Genomic DNA, 23,852 nt, shown 5'->3' with positions numbered 1-23,852 from the left:
AGGGACCCCCGGCTCTGCACGGGCACCTCACAGGGTGAGGAGGGCCAGTCCGGAGAGTGGCCACTTGCAGCTGGGAGCCCAGGGGCAGGGAGTTAACTCCTGTTCATGGTCAGGACCTGTGGGAGACCAAGAGCTGGTCCAAGGACCTCGTCGACACCTGCCCCTTCTGCAGCAAACACAGCACTCAGGCTAGACTGTGAGGAAGCTCCTGGGGACTCAGCTTACTGCCACAGCGGTGGCGGCCATTCACCAGGGCTTCAGAACCTGAGCATGTTCTAGAAAGTCTTCATCAAGCCTAGAACCACCACTGGATAGTAGGGCCCTGGAGTGCCTTAGACCAAGCAGCAGTTGGGTAGAGCCGACTCAGAGAGGTCCATGCTGACTTGGCAGTCTGGCAGGACCAATGTGACCACACTGAGGGGCAGACGGGGGTGTAAGGCCTTCCAGCCAACTGCTGAACGGGCCCACTGAGGCCATCTCCACTCTGAGGTGCAGGAGAGAATCAAGGCACTTGGCTCCTGAGGCAGACAGGACTAGATGGTCCTCAGTCTCTTTCCCCAGCTGTTCTTTCCCCGGTGGAAGGAAGGGCCCATGGGTCTGTGGTGGCCCGTTGTGAGAAACATGGGCCCAGGCACAGAGGGTCCGACTGCTGCACAAGGCTGAGCCCGAGAGCTGGCAGGGAAAGGGAGTCAGGCTCTGCCCTCCTGGGTGGTCCTTGTGGTCAGACCAGGTAAGACACAGCCAGGGGAGCAGCCTGAGCTCCAGGGTTACCGCTTTTGTGCCTGTGAAAGGGGTGTGTGCTGCCCTCTGGGCATAGGCAGGGGGTGGATGGCACCCCTGGGCAGAAGCTCTCTTCTGTGGGGGGTGAGCCCACACCAGGGTGCCGGGTGCCACGGGCCTGAAAGCAGCCCCAGGGGCCCTTGCATTCCCACGAGGGGACAGGCTTCAGTGGCAGCGGAACCTCCCGAGAACTGGCTGGGCCTGGCCACAGACTTTGGAAGTGGCACACAGGTGCCCAGCCTCCAGCAGAGCCCCACTCTCAGCTCAGAGCTCTAACAACCTGACTAGGGCTTGTTTCAGGAGGGCCTTTTCAGTGCACATGCGGTAAGCAGGAGTCAGAGAGGTACGTGTCGCCTTTAATAGCTCAGTTACTATGGTTTTTGTTGAGAAAGGGTCTGTTCACATACTGCAAAGGAGAACCAGGCAAGAGGTATCTGGAGCTGTCCAGGTGCTGGAAACACTGGCTCGCCCCTGTCCCTCTGCACGGAGGTCCCGCAGGAAGCCCCCGCTCTTGGCCTGCTGGTGGCCCACTGGTGGTGCGGTGGGCACACGCCCTGACCCGCTGCCCAGCCCCCAGGGCTGACCACAGCTGTGAGGGGCGCACGGGGAGCAGCAGTTCACTGCAAGCCAGGCTCTGGGCCTCGGTCATGCTGCTGCAAGGGCATGGGGGCCCTTTGCAGGGACAGGAAGGAAGGGGGAGGCTGGGCGTGGGACTGGGAGGGGTTGGGTCTCAGCTCCCTTCTCCATGGCCCACACCAGGACACCGCAGAGGGGAGGAGGGGCCTGCTGCTACTTGTGGCCACGCCCTGGGTCTGGGTTCAGGGGCCGCCATGTTGCTCCAGGTGCCCCTCTGCCCTCGGCTCAGGGCGGCCCGGGTGGGCGCTCAGGCCTCCTCCTCATTGCCTTCCCTTGAGTCCTCCTTCAGGTTCTGGGCCATGAGCTTCATTTGCTGTTGAGAGAACACAGAACAAGGAGTGAGCCATGCCAGTTTACATGGTGGCCCCCGGGAGGGAGGGACACAGACTCCCGCCCCTGCTGTGAGAGGCCCTGGGTGGTGGTGTCCCTTGAGCTCCATCACAGCACACTCTGTGGCCTGAGAAGCCGGGAAGTGGGGGTGCTCTGACACTGCCCACGGTCTCCCCAGAGTGCAGAGCCCCCAGTTCTGACCCTGAGATGGGAGCCTGCAGGCATAGGCTGGGAACATTGTGTTGTGTGAACCTCCTAGCCCAGTGGGGAATCTACTGAGGCAGAAATGAGAAACAGCAGCCGGAATCTCCTCCTCCCTGGATCCCCAGGGCCGGGGGGAGGGGAAAGGGCAGAACAGGGGCCTGGAGCACTGACTTGCGGCCAAGTCCTTGCTCTGTGCCTGTAAACTTGGTGACCCTGGCAAGTGGACCTCTCTGAGCCTTTGTTTCCACATCTGCACGTGGGCAGCCACGGTGCATGTTTGCAAGGTTGACACGGGGGTCACTGAACATGAAGTCCCTGGCCCAGAGCAGATACGCCAGAACAACAGACATTTTCACCAGGCCTCTGACCCTAGGGCCACAGGACCATTCTGAGCCATTGAGCCATCCAGAGCCATCAGGGCCATCCTATGAAATCTCCCAGAGAGCCAGGCCGAGACGGAGGGGCAGCCTGTCAGGCTTGCAGAGAGGAGCCCACAGCCAAGGCAGCTGGGGGTGAGGAGGTCCTGCTGCTCCCAGTCCTGGGGCGCCCCTTGCCCGTCCCCAAGAACCCTATAGCTCCCAACCCCCTCTGTCCCGTGGGTGCTGGAAAATATGACTATAGCTCTGCCCTGTTTGTTGAAAAAAATGAATAACTCCTTTGGAATTTGGCTTAAAATACACACACTGATTTTTGATAACAGTTATTTACTTCTGGGAAAGACATAGCTCTGAGCACAAGCACTGCCGCTGCTCCAGGTAGCTGGTCCCTCTTGGGGGCCCCCAGCACCACCCAGGGCTGGACACAATGCCATGCTCTCTCTGTTTCAGGGAGAGGAGTCCCATTCATACTCTGGAATCAAATGCCTCTGCCTCCTGATTCAACCCCGTTTCACCCAGTGAGAATCCTTTAGATCTGTAGTACCTCGGGGGACCCCCGTTCACTCCGGACAGTCACCTTCTCTGAGTCTAGTGGCTGCCCCTCCCCCCATAAGCTGTATGGGGGACTGCCTACACAGGAACAGGCTTCAGGGGATGGCTTTTATGGGGAAGGGGGCAGGTGGGTCACGGGGACCAGTGAGCTCCTGCTGCACGGGCCACAGCATTTCCCCAAGCCTCCCCACAGGGGCCTACACCAGCCTCAGGCCCCACGGCTGCAGGGTCTGCACAACCTTCAGCCTGCCAGGGTGACAGTGACCGCCTGATTTAGTTCTCAGGGCTGGAGAAGCAAAACTACCAGGCCATGTGAGAGTCTCCCGGAAGTTACATAGTGCATCTGCTCCCTTTTCTGTGGCTACTAGCACTTCTTGTCCTCTAACAAGGCCACTTCTCCTGTTAACTGCCGATGTAAAACACAATCATAAGGTCACTGCTGACTCTTCTAGTTGATGTCAATTAACACTTAATGAGACCTTTTCAAATGTCTTTTTGTAAGAGAATATGAGTCTATTTCCTGATTTGACAAGCAGCCATAAGAAATTAAAGGCTAAATAACATTAACTAAACTAGAACTAGAATGAGGATAAACTATTCCCTAGCTTGTCATGGAATCTTCTAGCCAGGCCTCCCTAGCATTCCACATGGGGAGGTAAATCAAAGCGGGCTTTGGTCCAAAGGAGCCTGTGAGGCTCCCTGCAGGGTGCAAGCTGTTCTCCCATTGTGTGTGTGGCTATGCCAACAGGTGAAGGACCACAGAGCTGTCTTCAGATCTCTAAGGAGGGGGCATCCTGCCCCACAGTGGCCAGGAGGAGGTTTCTGTCTGACATGCCCTCTCCCCTGGATGACCCAGGCCAAGGTAGGAGCTTCACTCGGGACTGGGGAGGGATTCAGAACCCACCACCCCACCTGTGGCACTGCCCTGCTCAGGGTGGCTCCTGAGGACAGGGGATGTATGGAAGGTCATGGGCTATGCACACTGAGCTGCGCTACTGGGAGCAAAGGCAGGAATGCTGGCCAGGGACCCCACCATCCTGTCAAACCTCAGCCCAGGCAGCAGGAGTACTTGTCTCTACAAGTGCAGAGACCATGCCCCTCCCTCTGCTGGGTCTGGCCAAGCCTGCCCACGGCCCTTCCCCTCAGTGGTGGGTCCCTCAGGGCCTGATCTGCCTTGAGGAGTGTCCTGACCCCCACAGGAAACATGACCTATGGTGGATGGGAAGACTTGAGCTCCCCAGGCCTTTGCCAGTGTAGGGCTGAGCATCCTGGCTGCAAGGGGGGCAGATGCTTGGCTCATCTCCTGCATCTCCTGTCCTCTCTGCCGGACGTGGTAGCCAGGGGCCGAAGCAGAACTTCAGACCCTATGGCTCAAGCCCAGAGAAATATCGCAGCAGTTTAGAAGAAACAAGCTGCAGCAGCCTGCTTGCCACAGAAGGAGACTTAAACTGGTTTTGAGGTCAGTGAGTGACAGCCAGGCCTGTCCTGTGCAAACGGGCAGGCCTCCGCCATTCCTCCACTGCGCCTTGAGACAGGTTCTCTCAGGTAAGCCAGCTGCTGTCCATTACTCACGGGGCTAGATCTCCTCTATCTGCAGTCATGAACTTAGAAAAGAACCCTAACCCCACCATTCTGGTGCAGAGGAGCCAGGAGGCTGAGCCCCAGTCCACTCTGCTTGCCACATCTTCCCTTATTGGGGAAGACCGTGAGCATTTGCAGAGCCAAGTACGACCTATTAGCCACAGCCATCTCTGAAACCTGGGCTGCAAAAATTATGTGTTTGCTAAAGCTATGGAGTTCTATAGGTGGCTACAAGTTGCTGAATGCACACAAAAATGACAAAGTGAAATCGATGAGAGACCGGCCTACCTCGCTGGGTTTGGGAAGTGCAGAAGGCCCTCGTCTGGGCTGCTCATGGCCTCTGTCCTTCCACAGTCCATCAGTGTGTAAGGGCCTGGTTAGCCAGAGGAACTTAGTTGCAAACCCCGGATATAGGGGAGGGGCAGGCCGGATGGAGACATCCAATCGGTGGGGCGCGCATATATTTAATGTGGTGAGTTGAAATCCCATTGGCCACTTGTGTGTGGGCCGGGCTCAACCACCTCTGTAAAGTTTAGTCTGTGAGGCTGGGGTGGGGGGAGTAGTAGGAGGAGTAAGAATAGCCCTTGGAGTAGTAGGAGGAATTAGAATAGGAATTAGAATAGCTGTTAGGATAGCCATTAGGGTAGTCCTCGGGAGAGTCAGAGCATCGTGGTCATCGTGGTCGTAGGGAGCATCGTGGTCGTCCTGGTCATCGTAGTCATAGGTAGCAGCGCCATGGCGAATAGCCTCTCTGCCAGCAGCCTCGCCATAGCGAGCGGCGGCCCTGCCCGAGCAGCCTCACCACCCTGGCCTCAGCCCTGCCACGAGCGGCCTCGCCGCTCTGGGCCGCGGTGCCGCGCAAGTGGCCTCAGAGCAGCATCATTCTGGGAAGCGGCCCCATCCGGGGAGCGACCTCGTCAGCAGCGGCCTTGTCCTGGGAACGGCTTTGTCCAGAGTGCTCTTCTTAGGAGCGGCCCTGTCTAGGGAGCGACCTTGTCAGCAGCAGCCTCGTCCTGGGAGCGGCCTTATCTGGAGTGGCCTCATCTGCGGAGTGGCCTCGTCCAGAGCGGCCTCATCCAGAGCAGCCTTCTTGGGAGTGACCTTGTCGGGGTCATCATCGTTGTCTCTTCATAAGAGATGGTCCCTACAAGTCAGTTTGATTTCTATGCGTGGCGCGAAATAAAGCTTTGTTTAATTTTCACTTTGTGTCAGTCTCGTTCCTTTGATCACGGACATCATGGACCCTAACATAGTGGGTTCTGGTATTTTTTATGAGGTATGGGTCCCTAAATGCGATCCTCTCACTTATCCGAAATTCGCATGAGATCACCAAGCGATGAATGCAGCAGACCCTTTGCCGACACCTGGGCTTTCAGCATGCAACGGGCACACTCCAACGATATGGTTCTGCAGGGACTGTGGAGCACAGGCAGGTGTGTCCCGAGCGTTAGCCCCATGCTTTAGGCATGTTCTCTGTACCAGCTTCATGTCATTCTTGGCAACTTACTCCCTGCGTGCCCATTTCCTGCACTTCTAACTCTGCTTGTATATCCAAACTCTTTTTCCCTCCTGCTTTATTTATTTCACTTTCAATGTCTGTTTCATTCTATTGTTTTTGTGTAACTTAGTGACCAACAATTACATCACAATACATACCAGACACTCTTCTAAATGCTATCTATTTACTCCTTTGCTCCTCAGAACCACCCTATGAGAAACATCACATTGTCATCATGTTCAAGACAGAATCGAAGCCCAGGGAGGCTGAAAATCCTGCCCAAGGTCACACAGCCTGTTCAAGGTCACACAGCACCCAGGAGGTTTGAGCCCAGCCTGCTGCTGCATCTCTGGTTTCACGCTGTTATAATGTCACGCCTAGCCCCCTGCGCTGGGAGACTCAGGGTCAGCTGGCTCCCACTTCCATCTCAGGAAGGTTTGCTGAGATCTTTCTGATTCTTGGTAAGGTCTCAATTTTTTTTTTTCCCCATCCCACCTGGCTCAGAGTCTCTGCTTCTGCTAAGTCTCTAAACCACCAGAGTCTGGCTCCAGAACCCACCACGTTAACCCCTCTCCTGACCTGTAAGCACAAATTCAAGCAAGGTTTTAAAAAGTTGCTTACAGTGCCAGGAAAGAAGTTTTAAGAGTTAAATTTTTTAAGAAGGCACACATCTTTGGCTTTTTTTCCCCTGTTTTTTTTAAACGGAAAGGCCTCTGAAGGGCACACGAGCCAGCGAATGTGGGAAATGTTGTGGGAATGTTAGTTGGCAAAATCACAAGTGCTCTAACAGCTCTAACAGGGGAAGAAGGCTAGCGATGGGTGAACCGTTGAGAGCCCCTCCAAGAAGGAAAATGGAAAGAGCCAGGACTTAAATGTGGCAACAAAGTGCAGTTTAGCAAGCACAGAAAGGGGAGTACAGACAGTCATACATTATTCAGGAACAACCAAGGTTAAAATAAGCGATGTCTCCTTCGTTAGATGAGGAGAGAAAACTGGTAACAGATGTTGCTTAAAAGGCAGCTGAACTGAATGGATGCATTTTGGAAACACCCAGACCCAAGTGTAGAGAAGAAGGATGGCTGGGCCCTGGAGTGCCTGGGGACATCCACAAAGGGGAGACAGCCCAGCAGCAGCCTGGGCCGAAGGTGTTAACCCTGCCGTCTCCATGGCCCGCCATGGGGGTCAGGTCAGAACGCAGATGGAATATGTGGAATAGAAATGTCATTAGAAATAACAAGAGCCAGAGTCCCTGAGATCAAAAGCAAGCTATGAGTAATTCTAAGGAAATAAGAGAATATATAGATAAGACACTCAGTACTTCTGGAACGGCCATCCACAGAGTGCATATCATGATCACAGAAGAAGGAGGAGATAAAAGGGAGGGTGAGGAAGACACAGAATGGGAGCTCTTGGCGAGTCACAGAAGTCGGATGAAGGGGCCTCCAATTCTGTATGAGAAAGGGAAAAAAGCATTTTGCGTTTTGATTAATAATCACATAAAAAGAATATGGTACTTGGAGGGCTCAGTCCGCTAAGTGTCTGACTCTTGGTTTCGGCTTAGGTCACCATCTCAGGGTTGTGAGATCGAACCCTGTGTCGGCTGCATACTCAGCACAGAGTCTGTTTGGGATTCTTCCCCCTTTCTCACCCTCCCTATTACCCCCCTTTCTTTCTTTCTTAAATAAATAAATACATAAATAAAATCTTAAAAAAAAAAAGTATGGGGACACCTGGGTGGCTCAGTTGGTTAAGCAGCTGCCTTCGGCTCAGGTCATGATCCCAGTGTCCTGGAATCGAGTCCCACGTCGGGCTCCTTGCTCAGCAGGGAGCCTGCTTCTCCCTCTGCCTCTGCCTGCCATTCTGTCTGCCTGTGCTTGCTCTCTCCCCTTCTCTCTCTCTGATAAATAAATAAAATCTTTAAAAAAAAAAAAAAAGTATGGTGGTCAGTTTGCCTCAAATCAGAGGACAAATAACTAAATTTCCTTTATAAATTGAGTTCCTTTTCGAATGGCACCTTTCACTGAAAGAACTAGGTCTCCAGGCGTGATGTTATTTTGCAGTGAAGCACAGGAGTCAGCCCTCCATCCATTCCATCTGCTACAATATGGTCCTGGGCAGTTAGTTCGTCAGAAGAGAGGGAGGGGGATTAATCTGATAGCTCTTCATCACCTGTAATACTAAATACAGTGATGTTACTTTACCAAGACAGGACTCCTGTGCTTCCGATCACCCAGATGACCAAGTGTCTGCAGGAGGCACTTCCTGGACAAGACTGTCACAGTGTCCCCTACTCAGGAACTGGCCTGCTCTTGATCTGACTGTAGGAAGGATGTGCTGGGTCTTCAGGATTTAACTCCCTCTTTGTCTGGAAGCCCTGGGAGCCAAGGAGGGAGGCAGTGTTCTTCTCTCCCTGCATAAGCTTACACACAGGTCACTGGGGTCCCTTAGGAGATGAGACCCAGAGAGATTTTTGACCAGGCAAGGCATTGTCTTTATCTGCAGGTGCTAGGTGGATAGCAGGGGCATTCCAGGGCTCAGGATGTGAGTGGATCAGTAGACAAGGAGAAAGGACAGAAAGCACCCATGGTTCCTCCAAAGAAACCCCCCATTGGCTCACTGAAAGCCATGGCTGAGGGGCATTTAGGGACTGAGCAACTGAAACTTCAACAATTTGGTTGGGTCAAGGTGATACACAAAGGCGTAAGAGCCCCAGGAAGAGAAATCAAAGGTCTGTAACAGGACCTCGACTGTGGGGTGAGTGGGTGGTGTGGATGTCGGTCAGAGGGAACCTGGTGCCCAGCCTTTCATCCGAGTCCAGAGTCAAGGAGCAGGAGGGGCAGGATTTCACTGTGCCATAAAGCAGAAACCCAGACAGTTTAGAAAATAAAGGGCTGAGGTGAACAGTCCACTGAATTAAATACAGGAGACAGTCTACGCCCCACAGCAGGGTTTCAACCAAAGATATTTTTAAATTTAAAATAAACATTTTTCATTAATATTAAGGGGGAATAACCTTTAATCTAAGAAAATAATGCCATCATTACTAACAAGGAGTGACAGGTCATGAATGGGCATGACCACAGAGGGCAAGCTGCCTCACTGCCCCAAAGGCATCTCTACCCCTTCTGTGTGGCTGCCATGGGGGTCTGGGGTATATGTAAGCACGGAAAGGGCTCCTGTCTGTTGCAGAGTGGTTCCAGCCTTTAGACACACCTCACCCATCACCAAAGCATCTTGTGAAAGATGCTTATAAAATGCATGCTCAATTTCAGACCGCGGAGAAAGCACATGCCACACCCCCTCCCATCTTTAGGATCTTCCCAGAGCAGTGAGGTTGTTTCTCCCCATCTAAATAAACACTGGATGGCTCTTTGATAAACAAAAACATCTCTAGCCTCTGTTAATCTAACAGTTCACAACCAATAACATGACTAAAACCCAACCAATAGTTGTAACATTGACTGCGATTTTGACAAGGCCACATTGCCTCCATTGCCTAAGACATTGGTATGTTCCCCTCACTCCAGGTGGGTTAGGGCTGGGGTAGGGTCCCGTCTCCAGCAGGTAAGAACGGCTGCCCTGGGTGCCCATGCTGGGAGCCAGCAGGACTGCCACCATCAGCACCCCTTTGGAGGAGCCTGGACAAAGCTGGAGCCAGGGATGGTCTACTTGATCACACCTGATCTTTTTCTCCAACAAAAACACCCTCAGTGGAAGGTGGGGCTCTAGCCTTCATTCACTGGACATCCCTTTCCCTCAGAACAGCTAAGGCCTACTCATTCCCATCTATTAGCCTCAATAAATGGAAAAATTCCTGCTTTTCACCTCCATCTTTTACTTCACTTTTCTTTCCATCCCTAATATTCCCTCCTGGGTGAGTGGCAGCTACCGTAACCAGCACTGAAGGCTGATTTTGGGTGACAAGAATGTCACCAAACACACAAACACACCTCACTGCTGTGTCTCAGGGTCGTGAGAACATTTAGGCTGTCTAGCGTGTCCTGAAATCTAGAACTGGAGTGACACAATGCTGTCCTAGTTGGTGCCCTTGAAACCTATTCATGGCACCAAACCACCTCTGTCCCAGGGATTATCTTTCCATTAACTTTCCTCTGGTGGTGGTGGGGGGGGGGCAGGGTCCAGGTCAGACTTTCTAACAGGTGGAGTGAGAAGCAGACTAGATGACTTTTTTTAAGTTCATGTCTGTGGTATAATATAGGCATGAAATTCACTGCTTCTGTGAAGGAGAAAGGATTTTTTTTTTTTTTTTTTTTTTTGCAAACATGTGTCTTAGAGATCAAAGACATCTAAGAACCTAGTGTTACCAGAACACAGAGTTTAGATGAAGAAGAAATGAGAGCATTCATGACTGACACCCCACATACAGTCTAGTCAGACCCCTTGAGGTTTCTCCCAAGTGTGCATGTGCCCCGGGGGAGATGTGGCCCAGTAGGTGTTGGTGTTACATGAGCCAAAATGGGGTTTTCTAAATTGCAATGATTACAGTTTCACTGAAATTAATTACGAAACCAATCCTAGGTAAGCCCCTCAGTGTGTCATACACGTACCCCTCTAGGCCTTGAAGAGCAGCACTCCCAGGTATCGGGGAGGCTCTGAAAGGCAGCATGAACAAATGCATGGGCTTACCCCTTTCATGACCCTATTCCAAAGGCTCTTTTATGTTCTCTCCAAGATAGCAGAAGTAGAATAATAGCTACTTTATTATTTTAAATGCAACACCACAGGTTCACTTTGTCCATCTAATGGGAATATGAAAGTTCTTATTGTTCTTAGGCCGTAAATGCACAATGTACAAATGGACTTAGAAGATGTTCTTGGTTGTTTGGGTGAGGCCAATATTACTAAATTCAGGTGTCTTTTGGTTAAAAAAAAAGTTTTACAAATTCAGAAAGAAGAAAAACTAGGACTAAAACGTTGCCATTTTATCTGCATACCTCATTCAGAAGGGCACACAAAATAGGCGGAGAAGTGGTAAAAGGGCACTTCATGAGGCTCCTAGAAATCACTGCACAGAAGAAGCTAGTACCAATACTTCCTTCCAATAGCGCCTGGTTCCACTCACTGCTTCCAGGTCTCAAAATGTGACTGCATTTCATGCTGGGAGAGCAGCAAAGGCTTCCTTCTGTTTTCATCACACGCTTTCCAGAATCTGGAAAGTTCTAGAAGGATGGAGTCCAGCCTGTGTGATCAGTGAGGTCTTTAGTGCCAACTCTGGAAGACATCACAGTCACAGTTTGGGTTGAGCTGTCAGCCAGCACAATCCTGCTTAAGCCACATGGCTGTGGACTTAGCTTTCTAAGCAGGTCCCGGTATTTGGAGTGTCACTCTGCCTCCTTGCTTTGCTATTTAGAAACACGAGCTGATCTACCTAATAGGTGTTGAATTAAACATGTTTTTAAATATTTAGTTCCTTCTCTACCATTACTGCCGTTTCCCTGCGTGAAGCCAAGAACAGCGTATGGCATAGAAGATAAGCTGTTTGCTGACAGGGAAGCTCCTGGTAAAAGTAATAAAATACAGATGGTTTTTGCCTCTTACCCTGAATGATCTGCAAGTCATTTTGTTAAGAGGGCATGGGATAAATGTTTTAGATGCGCATGGCCAGGTATTTGTGGGGTGATTCTGTGTCATCTAGCAAAGACCGCAGCTAAAGCACAGTTTGCTCTCATGGGTCTAGGAGGGGGAAGCAAATCAGTGTTTCCATAAGTTGTTTTGGACAAGCCAAAAACCAAGCATGCACCAAATCAAGAATCATCCAGTTGCAGCAGGTTGTGGGTATATACCGTACATTTTTCCCCCCTTTGAATTGAGCATTCTGGGTAAGCATGTGGCAAAGCACATGGGTAAATGTTCTTAACTTCTGTAGGCTTAACTGGAAGGGCCTGAAGACCACTAGAAGAGTAAGACATCCTTAATGGTAACAAAAGCAGCTTGCAAACCAAGATCCGCCACGCCTCAAGAAAGAACTGGTACCAGTATCAAGACTGTCCTGGTGTGCTCCCCCAGCATGCACAATGCAGCAGCCAGCTGTACCGGGCCGGGAGGAAGTGAGGGCTAACCGCAAGCGGAAAACATGCACGAACCGGAAACTGAACAGAACAAGACAGTGGGTGTGTCAGAGCTGAAGGGCCTCCACACAATGCGAGGACAGCTCTTTCCAAACAAAGACCTCATCGGGGGCAAAGGCTCACCACCAGTAATGACCCACTGAGAAGGGAGCTCTGCCCACAGGGCTTGAGTTCTTGCCTTCCGGGTCCTCAGGGCAGCAGAGCCCCACTGACCCCACCCATGATAGGTCACTGTGGCACCTGCTAACTACCTCAATGCTGTGAAGCAGCTGCAGCCCCTGGGGGAGCGCGAAAGACCCTGGCGCTTCTGGCTCCAGTGGATACTGGACTGGACCTTGAGCCCACCTCTCCGAGCCCACCTCCAGGCCCACCCTGCCATCTTCACTGGCCCTTTTACCCTGCTTCGGGGCAGGCTGGTGTGCAGGGAGCTCAGAGGGAAGTGGTTCTCTCCTGACCTCTCCAGCACACCGACCTGGCAGCAGCTTCTAGTCCCGGAGTCTCACCTACACGTCTGCATGCCTAGTGCTCTTTGAAGACATGGCATAGCAGGCACACTCCTGGAAGCTTCTCTAGACTGCCACACGCAGGATAGGCAGGCCTCTGTGCACTGGCAAGTAACGACCCGATGTAAGAGCTGTAGGATGTTATCTGTCTGCCCACTGGCCTCCTTGAGGCAGAGTGGGCTCCCAAGGGCAGGGTTGGTCACTGGGGGGATCCAGAGCTCTGAGGTATGGCACTGGAGCCAAACAAGCCAGGCTGGAGAGGGCTTCTGCGCCACTCTGTGCTGAGACCCAGTGTTTCTGCCCTTTACAGTGACCACCAACAACACATCTTGGGAGTCTCTCTTCTTCACTGGGCTGCACTGTCAGACTCCCCCTTTGTCACCAAAACCCATCCCTCCAAGGGGCCAGTTCTACAGCTGGAGGAGAACCAAGGGCGGCAGTTAGGGAATGGGCCATGGGACTACCACGGGGACCCGAGGAAGCAAAGTCCAACAGGCAAATTTAGATGCTCTATACAGGCAGCTTTAAGAATGAGACAGACTTTCATGTAGTTGGCTCTCAGCCTTACTGACTGACAACCAGAATGTATCTGAGGATCTTTCATAAAATGAGTTTTTCTGGTCCCGTTCACAATTCTCATTTAACAGGTCTGGTGATGGGTCTGAGAACTGTTTCTCAAACTTTAAATTTTGATACTTCAAACTTACAGAAAAATTGCACACACAGTATTAGGGAGTCAGAAATACTCTTACTCAGATTTACCAACTGCTTTCATTTGCCCTATTTGCTTCATTATTCTCTTTTGTTTTTTAAGGAGGGACCATTTGATAGTGAGTTGCAGACCATAAGCCCCTTGGCCCCTAAACACATCAGCGTGTATTTCCTAAAATCAAGGCCTGTCTTACATGATAGGGGAGAATGTTCTGTCCCCGAAGTGATTTTGGAGGGTGAAGGAAGTGATGGTACTTTCCTTTTATTTTATCAAAATTTCCAAATTTTATCAAACTGATAGAATTCAGGAAGTATCAAAAACAGATGGGAGTCCCTCAAGTATTAGTGCAGAATGACAAAATAGCAGCTGGTTATTCTGAGGCTATAAGGTTATAGGAAAGGTTACAGTGATGAATGCAGGAGTTCCCTTTTATTCAGGATGCAAAAGATCTTTTGATGAACTGGAATAGAACATCACCATATAAAGAAGCATTCATTTGAGGTGAATTTGGGGATATAGTGGTGGGCATCCTCTGCTAGCCCTCAGTGGTCCCAGTCCCTGGTATGACTCCTTTGTGGAACCCTCTCTCCTGGAGTGTGGGCTGGACCTAGCGACTCACTTCTCAACAACACAACACAACAGAAGTGAGAGGATGTCACTTTGGAGATTAGGTTACTAAGAGACTGGCTTTTGGCTCAGGTGTGTTCTCTCTCGAGTACTGGCTCTGACAGGAGCTGGCTGCCCTGTTGGGAGTGGCCCTCACACGTGGAGAGGCCCACATGGTGAGGAACTCATGTCTGGGCCCTGAGGCTCCTATCCACAGGTGTAAGCCCAGCCAGTCCTGGGATACCTGCAGCTCTGCCCAACATAAGAGGCACCTTGGTAGGCATGTACGGATTCACAGACACTGTGAGAGAGCCAGTGTTTATTGCTCAGGGATAATTTGTTATCCACCAGTAGACAATATGGGATAGTTAACGTGGAATATCACAAAAACTCATTATGTTAAAATATGCCCGATTTCATGGAGAGCCCAATGAAGTAATCAAAGGCCAAGAAGTCCTGCCAGAAAAGCAGGAGGTGGTTTACCTTTCCTGATTACTTAACCTCTCTCTCTTTCAACCAAATTCTGTCCTAGTGACTATGAAAAATACTTTTATTTTTAAAATACATGGGCATAGTTTAAAAGAATCACGCACTAGAAAAATACCATTAATAAAGATTCACTCCCACTTTCATCCCCCAGTCCCTCATCTTGGGAGGAAATTTCTTAATACATGACCAGTTTCATGCTGATTCTTTCAGAAGTTTTGTCCCCCATGCCAAATATCAGCATATGCTATCTGAGGATATCCTTCTTATTTTTAATACAAGGGTAGCATAATATACTCTGTTCTGCATCTTGCAAAATAAATCTTGGAGATAGTCCTATATAAGGAATTGTAGAAAATTCTCTTTCTTTTGAATGTGTATGGGGTTTGTCATGGGACAATTTGCTAACTAGTCCCCTAAATCATGGGGACTTATGAACGTGTGTGTATCTAGGGAATAAATTCTTGGAATTTTCTTTAGGCTATTAACCATCCCACGCTCTCTCATTAAACAGACCAACAAAATCCTCCTCTCTACCTCTTACCCTCACTCTCTCCTCTGTGGACATTTCAGTTTCCTCCTCCCTCTCCCAGCCAAACCTGTCAATAAAATGGTCTCCCTTGGCTGTTTTCTCATTCTGACTCCCCAACCACCCCACTGTGGCTCCTGACCAGTGAACCCACTGGAAGAGTTCCCTCTAAGGTCACCCAGCTGCCATGTGGCTAAATCCAAGGCTGTTTTTCCCATCTTCATCTGATGCATTCACAGCTGCATTGGACATCTTGCCACTAACTCCTTTCTGCCTGTGACTATGACATGACCCCTCACCTCTCCTCCCATGACCAGTCCTCCCACCTCTCCTGGGGGGAGAGAGCCCTCTCAGGGCTCCTGTGCCCGCTGTTTTCTGGAAACAATCCTCAAGGGTCAACCCCAGGCCCTCTCCTCTTTTCACTTAGATCAATACCACCCGCCAGAACACTCTGAGATAACAGGAATGTTTTATAAGCACTTAAGATGTGGTTAGTGCAGTTGAAGTGCTGAATTTTTAATTTGATTTAATGTGAACAAATTTAAATGTAAAGAGCAACAGGTGGCTGGCAGCTACCATGGACAGCACTCTCCCTGTGAGAGATCGCACAGAGCCAGCGGCAGCCACCACCTGTGTGCAGAGCATACATTCACTCATCCCTACTCCCAGCCCAGGTTTCCTTCCCAGCTCACAGAACACTCACAAAACCAATACCCTGACATCTTCCTTTGGACGTCACTAAACCGACAATGCTAAACTCAAGGTCATTTCCTGAAGCCAGGCTGTCTTCCCACCTAGTGAATCGCACAGCTTCAGAGCCTTGGAAAAGCAGGTGTGGTTGCCTTTACCTTCCACACTATTCCTAATTGGTCTACACTCTACATCTTGGTCACTGTCTTATGAATCCATTGTGGAACTGGTGCAGTGGCCTCACTACCGGTCTATCACATCCCCTCTGCCTCCCCCGTTGTGTGTCCTCACAGTACCCTTGAGTATGAGAGACACCACTCTCAGCATGTTACAGTACAGCTGGAGCACAGTCATCCATTAGACCAGCGAAGGTCATGGATGTCACACACCATGCAGATGTCAGGGATCCTCCCAGCCCTCCAAGTTGAGCTTGGGTCCAGCTTCAAGACGAGCAGAGCCAAGGCCCAGTAAGTGCTGGGAGTTAGGTCGGGAAACAAGGCAGCAGTGGTCCATTTTACTTGAGGCCTGAGGGACTGGGATCAGGAAAGGCTAGAGAAGCAAGCACTTGACTAAGAGTCATTGAGGGATGGGATCTGCTGAGCAGTCCCTCAAAGGGGCTTTTTGAGCAGGGAGGGTGTGACACCAAAGGATGAAGGTGAAAAAAAAAAAAAATCCAGAGACAGAGATTGGGCAAGAGAGGTAGCCCAGGAAGCCTTGGGGTCATGCCCCTTTGTTCTGGACATTATTCCTGCAGCCTCTGGTTACATAAGCTGCTCTGGCAGCCGAGCCTTTTTAGCTCTTTGGAACTTGCAGCCAAGGAGATGGGCCAGCTTTTTCCATGTGTGCTTCATTTGGTCAGATTTTTTTTTTTTTTTTTTTTTTTTGCCTGTACTTTTGTGATTTTTTTTTTAATAGAATGCAAGACCTTCAGTTTACCCTGATTAAATTTTAACCTGTCTTTTCTGACCTTCATCATCAAAACCTACCATGATCTTTCTGAATGCCTTCATTCAGCACATTCCATTGCCTTTTCACCATCTCCCACTGTGTGCATTTTTTTACACTCAGAGCTTACTGCAAACTTTAGTCAGGCAGAACAAGATCTATTTCCTTTGACTGCTACATAGTGTCTTTACTCCCTGACTGGTTTCTACTTCTTCCCTACTCTAAAAGCCTATTTTTTCACTCTGGAAGTCAGCAATGCCAGGTGCTATTTCTTAGTCTTCCCAATAGTTAGGGAATGAACTAGTAAATCTGGACTTATGGGCAAGGTTTTCCTTCCTAATATAAAGAGACTCTGACAAGAAGCCTTCCCTGACTTTGGACAAGAGTGTATGAAAATATAATGCCTGGAGCCATGGTACCCACCTTGTGACCATGATGAAAACCAACATACTGATGATGGCTGAATGGGAAGACAGCCAAAGCCTATCTAGTTCCATAATGCCATCACTGGGCTGTTCCCTCAACCTTGGGAGAGGCCCACTTATGGATTTATTGTTATATTACACCTCAGGTTCACTTAATAACTTCTGTTCTTTTTTTTTTTTTTTTTTTTTTTTTTTACTAGTTTCAGAAGCACAATTTAGTGGTTCATCAGTTGCATGTAACACACAGTGCTAATTACATTACATGCCCTCCTTAATGCCCAACACCCAGTTACTCCATCCCCCTCCCCATTTACCTCCCCCCAGCAGCCCTCAGTTTGTCTCCTGGAGTTCAGCATCTCTTATGGTTTGCCTCCCTCTCAATTTTAATCTTATTTTATTTTTTCCTTCCCTTATGTTCATCTATTTTTTTTCTTAAATTCTACATATGAGAGAAATCATATGGTATTTGTCTTATTCTGACTGAATTATCTTACTTAGCATAATATCCTCTGGTTCTATCCATGTCATTGTGAGCTTTCATTCTTTTGGATGGCTGAGTAATAGTCCATTGTAGATATATACCACATGTTCTTTATCCACTCATCTGTTGATGAACATCTGGGCTCTTTCCATAGTTTGGCTATTGTGAACATTGCTGCTATAAACATTGGGGTGCAGGTATCCCTTTGTATCACTACATTTGTATCTTTGCGGTAAATACCCAGTAGTGTAATTGCTGGGTCATAGAATAACTCTATTTCCAAGTTTCTGAGGAACCTCCATACTGTTTCCCAGAGTAGCTGCACCAGTTTTGCACTCCCACCAACAGTGTAAGAGGGTTTCCCTTGTTCTGCATCCTCACCAACATCTGTTTTTTCCTGAGTTGTTAATTTTAGCCATTCTGACTGGTGTGAGATTCTATCTCATTGTGGTTTTGATCCTTATTTCTTTGATGCTGAGTCATGTTGAGCATTTTTTCATGTGTCTGTTGGCCATTTGTATGTCTTCTTTGGAGACATGTCTGTTCATATCTTCAGCACATTTCTTGACTAGATTTTTTTTTTTTTTTTTGGATGCTGAGTTTGATATATAGATTATAGATTCTGGATACTAGCCTTTATCTGATAAGACATTTGAAATATCTTCTCCAATTCTGTCAGTTGCCTTTTAGTTTTGTTGATTGTTTTCTTAGCTGTGTAAAAGCTTTCTATCTTCATGAAGTTCCAATGGTTCATTTTTGCCCTTCTTCCCTTGCCTTTGGAGATGTCTAGTAAGAAGTTACTGCGGCTGAGGTGGAAGAGATTGCTGCCTGTGTTCTCCTCCAGAATTCCGTTGGATTCCTGTCTCAATATTTAGGTCTTTCATCCATTTTGAGTTTATTTTTGTGTGTGGTGTAAGAAATTGGTTGTTTCATTCTTCCGCACATGGCTATACAATTTTCCCAACACCATTTATTGAAGAGACTGTCCTCCTTTCTATTGAATATTCTTTTCCTTGATTTCTCTTTGTTCATTGTTCATGTTTAGAAATGCAACTGACTTCTGTGCATTGATTTTGTAACCTGCAACTTTGCTAAATTCCTGTTATCAGTTCTAGCAATTTTTTGGTGGCATCCTTTGGGTTTTTCTACATAGAGTATTATGTTGTCTGTGAAGAGTTAAAGTTTGACTAATTCTTTGCTGCTTTGAATGGCTTTTATTTCTTTTTGTTGTCTGATTACTGAGGCTAGGACTTCCAGTACTATGTTGAGTAACAGTGGTGATAGTGGATATCTCTGCCATTTTCCTGACCTTAGGATGACATTTGCTGTGAGTCTTTCATATATGGCTTTTATGAACTGAGGTATGTTTCTTCTATCCCTACATTGCAGAGAGTTTTAACCAAGAAAAGATGCTGTATTTTGTCAAATGTTTTTTCTGCATCTATTGAGAGGATCATATGGTTCTTGTCCTTTTTTTATTAATGTATGTGTACGACATTGATTGATTTGTGCATGTTGAACCACCCTTGCAGCCCGGGAATAAATCCCACTTGCTCATAGTAAATAATCCTTTTAATCTACTGTTGGGTCCTATTGGCTGGTATCTTGGTGAGAATTTTGGCATCTATGTTCATCAGGAATTTTGTCTGTAATTCTTTTTGGTGGGGTCTTTGTCTAGTTTGGGGATCAAGGTAATGCTGGCCTCATTGAAAGAGTTTGAAAGTCTTCCTTCCATTTCTATTTTTTGAAACAGCTTCAGAAGAACAGGTATTAGTTCTTCTTTCAGTGTTTGGTAGAATTCCCCTGGGAAGCCATCTGGCCCTGGACTCTCGTTTGTTAGGAGATTTAATTTCCTTGCTAGTTATGTGTCTGTTCAGGTTTTCTATTTCTTCCCATTTCAGTTTTGGTAGTTTATATGTTTCTAGGAATGCATCCTTTCTTCCAGATTGCCAATTTGCTGGCTTATAGCTGCTCGTAATATATTCCTTTTTTTTTTTTTTTTAAGATTTTATTTATTTGAGAGACAGAGATCACAAGTAGGCAGAGAGGCAGGCAGAGAGAGAGGAAGCAGGCTCCCTGCCGAGCAGAGAACCCAAAGTGGGGCTTGATCCCAGGACCCTGGGATCATGACCTGAGCAGAAGGCAGAGACTTCAACCCACTGAGCCACCCAGGTGCCCCAAGCTCATAATATATTCTTAAAATTGTTTATATTTCTTCAGTATTGTTGTGATATCTCCTCTTTCATTCATGATTTTATTAATTTGGGTCTTTTCTCTTTTTTTGGTAAGCCTGACCAGGGACTTATTGATCTTATTCTTTCAAAGAAGCAGCTCACAGTTTTGTTGATCTCTTCTACTGTTTTTTGGTTTCTATTTCATTGATTTCTGCTCTAATATTTATTAATTCCTGTCTCCTGCTTGGTTTAAGCTTTATTTGCTGTTCTTTCTCCAGGTCCTTTAGATAGAAGGTTGGGCTATATATTTGCGACCTTCCTTGTTTCTTGAGAAAGGCTTGCTATATATATCCTCTTAGGACATCCTTTGCTGCAACCCAAAGGTTCTAAACTGTTGCATTTTTTCATTTCCATTTGCTTCCATGTATTTTTTAATTCTTCTTTAATTTCCTGATTGACCTATTCATTCTTTAGTAGGACACCCTTTAGCCTCCATGTGTTTGTGTTCCTTCCAAATTTTTCTTGTGGTTGACTTCAAGTTTCAAAGCATTGTGGTCTGAAAATATGCATGGTATAATCTCAATCATTTTGTATAGCTTGAGACCCGATTTGTGACCCAGTATGTGATTTATACTGAAGAATGTTCCATGTGTACTCCAGAAGAATATGCATTCTGTTCCCTTGGAATGAAATGTTCTGAATATATCTGTGAAGTCCATCTGGTCAAGTGTGTCATTCAAAGCCCTAATAAATTTTATTTTTTATATGGGAACAACTCAGAAATATCCCAGGCCATGTAAGTCCCTATGTCTCATCACTCTTGTGTTCACCTGTACATTACTGGGCACCCTCTCAACTAAATATATTGTAGCTGCGGTTTGTAATTCTATGTAGACTGAAGGCATTATCTGGGCATATGTTTTTCTTCCTTAAATTACAAAGTTCTCTTGTTTATAACAGCCAATTTTCTGAGAAATTCATTCTTCTTGTGTGTTTTGAGGTACTTTCTATTGGTTGTTATACTCCAGCATTTTAAGCTTCATTTAGACACCAAAATCATGCTCTTTGACATTCCATGCAGCTATTTATCTCCCTTTCCTTTCAGTTACAAGTCTTGACCTCCAACATAGACCAACACCTGGTCTCCCTCTCCTGCAGGTGCTCAACATCAGTAGGGAAGTAACCTGAGTTATATCCTGTGAGCTGAGCTCCCTGAGACCCCCAACTGTGGCTCCTTCCTTCAAGCCTCCTCAGGAAAGCCCTCCCGGCTTTCCTCTCTGCCCCCTCCTCCATTCCCAGAGCTCTTCCCTTCTCATTTGCCCTTTCCACTGGAAGGCAATCAAACTTGATATCTGTCCTCCCACCCCCTCATAAGTCAGCACTATATATAAGCCTAGGGGCAGAGTTGGTAGATAAGGAACACTCCTAGGGAAGGGAAAAGGTATAAACACTCACAGGATATCATAACTGCTTTTTTTCTGTCATACTTCATTTTCAGGAAAATCAGGGGAAGTTTAAGGTGACTGCAAGGGCTCATACGTGTGGGCAGATTTGCTTTCACATATGTGCCAAAGCATCCATTTTGCTTGGCAGTGCAGACCTTATGTTTACACCCTCAGGCATTGTGACCCCTTGTGGTCAGCAACAAGATTCCTCTGACCTAACATTTTTTCTTCTTGTCCTGAGGCCTGACATGCAGCTTTTCCTTGGGAAGTCCAGATTTATCCTCTATGGGAAAACCTCCTGTTACAAACACATCATCAGTAGCTCTGCATTTTTCTTTTTCCCTTGTGTCAAATTCTTCCACCCTCACCTCTTGACTCTAAAGTCTCTTCAGGGTATTTGTTTTTTTGGCTTCCTTCCTGAATTTTTTCCATCTTGCACAGGAATATTTAATCCCTTCTAAAATGTTAGATCCTAGACTTTTTCTAGCAAAAATGTCAGCTAGATTTCATAGGAAACAATAAAAAAAAAATAACCCTTACACTTGCATGTAGTTTTTACACTTGACAGAATCATCTCTCTTGCTGGCAGAGAAAGCAGGAGGCACCCCTGCAAAAGTGGCAGGCCTGGTTGTTGGGCACCCGGCCACCCTACTGCTAGTTCTCATAGTGCTTCCCACTTGGCACATGCAGTAACTGTCCTGCACAAAGGTTAGGTCACACGCCTACAGCTAATAAGTTTAGGTCTTAGGACACTTAGGTCTTGATGCCAAGTTACTTGGCATCAAACAACTGTTCTTCTCAATTTCCTCAATTTCTGGGATTCGAGGAAGGTATAATTGACCCTTGAACAATGCAGGTTCGAACTGTGCAGGTCCACTTATCCATGTATTTTTTTTTTTAATAAATACAGTACAGTTCTACAAATTTCTCTCCCTTAAGATTTGCTACATAACATTTTCTTTTCTGTAGCTGACTTAATTATAAAAATACAGTATATAATACATACAAGATACAAAATATGTATGAATCGACTGTGTATGTTCTCAGTAAGGTTTCTAATCAACAGCAGACTATTAGTAGTTAAGTTTTGGGCTGGTCCAAAGTTAAGCAAATTTTTTACTCAATGAGCAGGGTCAGTGTCCCTAACCCCCATGTTGCTCAAGGGTCAACTCAGTTTTTAGAGTTTTCAGGAAACTATGATTTTGCTGGACTTGTTTGCCACTCCGCTTTTGCTCCTCCCTGGTGGGGAAAGGGGTTTGAGCTGGGGGGAAGGCACTGGGAGGCTGAACTGTCTGACACAGCATGTTTCCTGCCCACAGAGAGTAATAGTCAGTGTTCGAGAGGTCCCCAGAACTGTTTTCTAGCAGGTTCTCCTGCTTTTCTTTTAGCTTTCTCATTGTATAAATGACAGATTCAGAAAAGCGTGTTTTTGGTTTTGATAACCTGCCTATTTATTGATTTGTTCTTTTATGGACTGTGCTTCAGAAGCTGTATCTAAGAAATCTTTGGCTAATGCAAGTCACAAAGATTTTATCCTGCTTTTTTTCTAGAAGATTTAAAATTTTAGGTTTTCTGTTTAGGTTTACAAGCCATGTTGGTACGAAGTTATGGGTCCGTGTTCATTTTTTTGTTGTTGTTTTTGCATATGGATATCCAATTATTCTCACATTATTTATTGAAAAGACTATCCTTTCTCTAATGCACCATATTTGTGTCTTTGTTAAAAATCAGTAGTATATCCTGGTGTCTTTCTCATACTTTTGATTTTCTTCAAATATCTGATGCTCTTAGGTAGTTCCTTCACATTTCTATCAGAAGGACTAGGTGATCCTTGTGTACATACTCCACCAAAGACTAGGTGACAAGAATGGGCCCCTTCCAGGGCTTTTCTCTCCCTGGATGGGAGGAGGTGCTCTGGGTAGGCTCTGTATGCATACACCAATGAGCCTGTTTTTCTTCAGGATGTATGTAGGCAGCATGTAGGTGACCTGCAGGTTTCATTAGGAGCCACATGAGAAAAGCATCTTCCATCCTGGGATACTGTGCATTCTTTGTATCCTCTCCCCATGGGTCACGGAGGCCCAGAGTAGCCTAGACATCTCTCACAGTCACAAAGCTCCTCCCACGCATTTTTTCCTGCTGGGGAGGTGCTGCTCTCTTGACAGAACTGCCTAAAGCCACCCGGTCCTGGTTCTCTTTCTGGCTAGCCTGGCCGCCAGCTTGGGGCTGCTCTCACCAGCCAGCACTTGGCTGTGTCTGATGGGGCTGCAACATCTTGGCTCCAGTTCCCAGTCAACCTTTCTTTTCTACTGCCTATTTTACAGGAATTTCCCAACCTTTTTTGGTTAGCTGATGGTACACTTTCTTGTTTTCCAAACTTTTAAATGGATTTATGCTTTTCTTGTATTTTTCCTTTTGTTTAAATATGGTTTTTAGAGGAGGAAGAAATAAATGGGAAGTCCTGTTAGACGGTAATAAGTGTTAGGGAATGTATGGATTCACCTTCCCACAGAATATCTGCTAGGTCATACCCAGAGACAGAAAGCAGAACTGGAGCAATCACCAGGCCAACCAGAGCTACCACATACAGAAACCTGGCTGGCTGGCTGTGATCTCATCCCCATGTCTTTAAAAGCTCTTCTAGCCATAGAAGACTATGGCTCTGTGTAAAGGAGGCAGGGGGCAGGGGCAGGGCTCCACAAAGAGCAGGGATGCAGGAAAGCACAGGTTCAGTAAGACATACTTTGTCAAGAATCAAGCCCATAGCCATCACGACAAGGCCTTTTTCTGTTTTCCTTAGTCATCTTTC

The 23,852-nt window shown here is 47.4% G+C and overlaps 1 protein-coding gene across 8 annotated transcripts in view; it reads right to left on the bottom strand.

Moving 5' to 3' along the window:
• Positions 1–1,115: 1,115 nt before the first annotated feature.
• The window catches only part of ANO10 (anoctamin 10), a 222,547-nt gene continuing 199,810 nt past the window's right edge, over positions 1,116–23,852 (bottom strand). For 7 of the 8 annotated variants that reach the window (XM_082725973.1, XM_082725976.1, XM_082725977.1 and 4 more), the window contains one exon: positions 1,116–1,729. In XM_082725973.1, coding sequence (XP_082582099.1) covers positions 1,664–1,729 — 66 coding nt within the window. In that variant the 3' untranslated portion in view covers positions 1,116–1,663. Of the gene's footprint in view, positions 1,730–4,748; positions 5,877–23,852 lie in introns of all 8 variants that reach the window. The other variant, XR_014310393.1, reaches the window with a different exon arrangement.

Source organism: Mustela nivalis (assembly GCF_964662115.1).
Source record: "Mustela nivalis genome assembly, chromosome: 1".
Lineage (NCBI taxonomy): Eukaryota > Metazoa > Chordata > Mammalia > Carnivora > Mustelidae > Mustela > Mustela nivalis.
The sequence above is the reverse complement of the archived record's forward strand: the minus strand, read 5'-3'. Positions and strand labels throughout refer to the sequence as shown.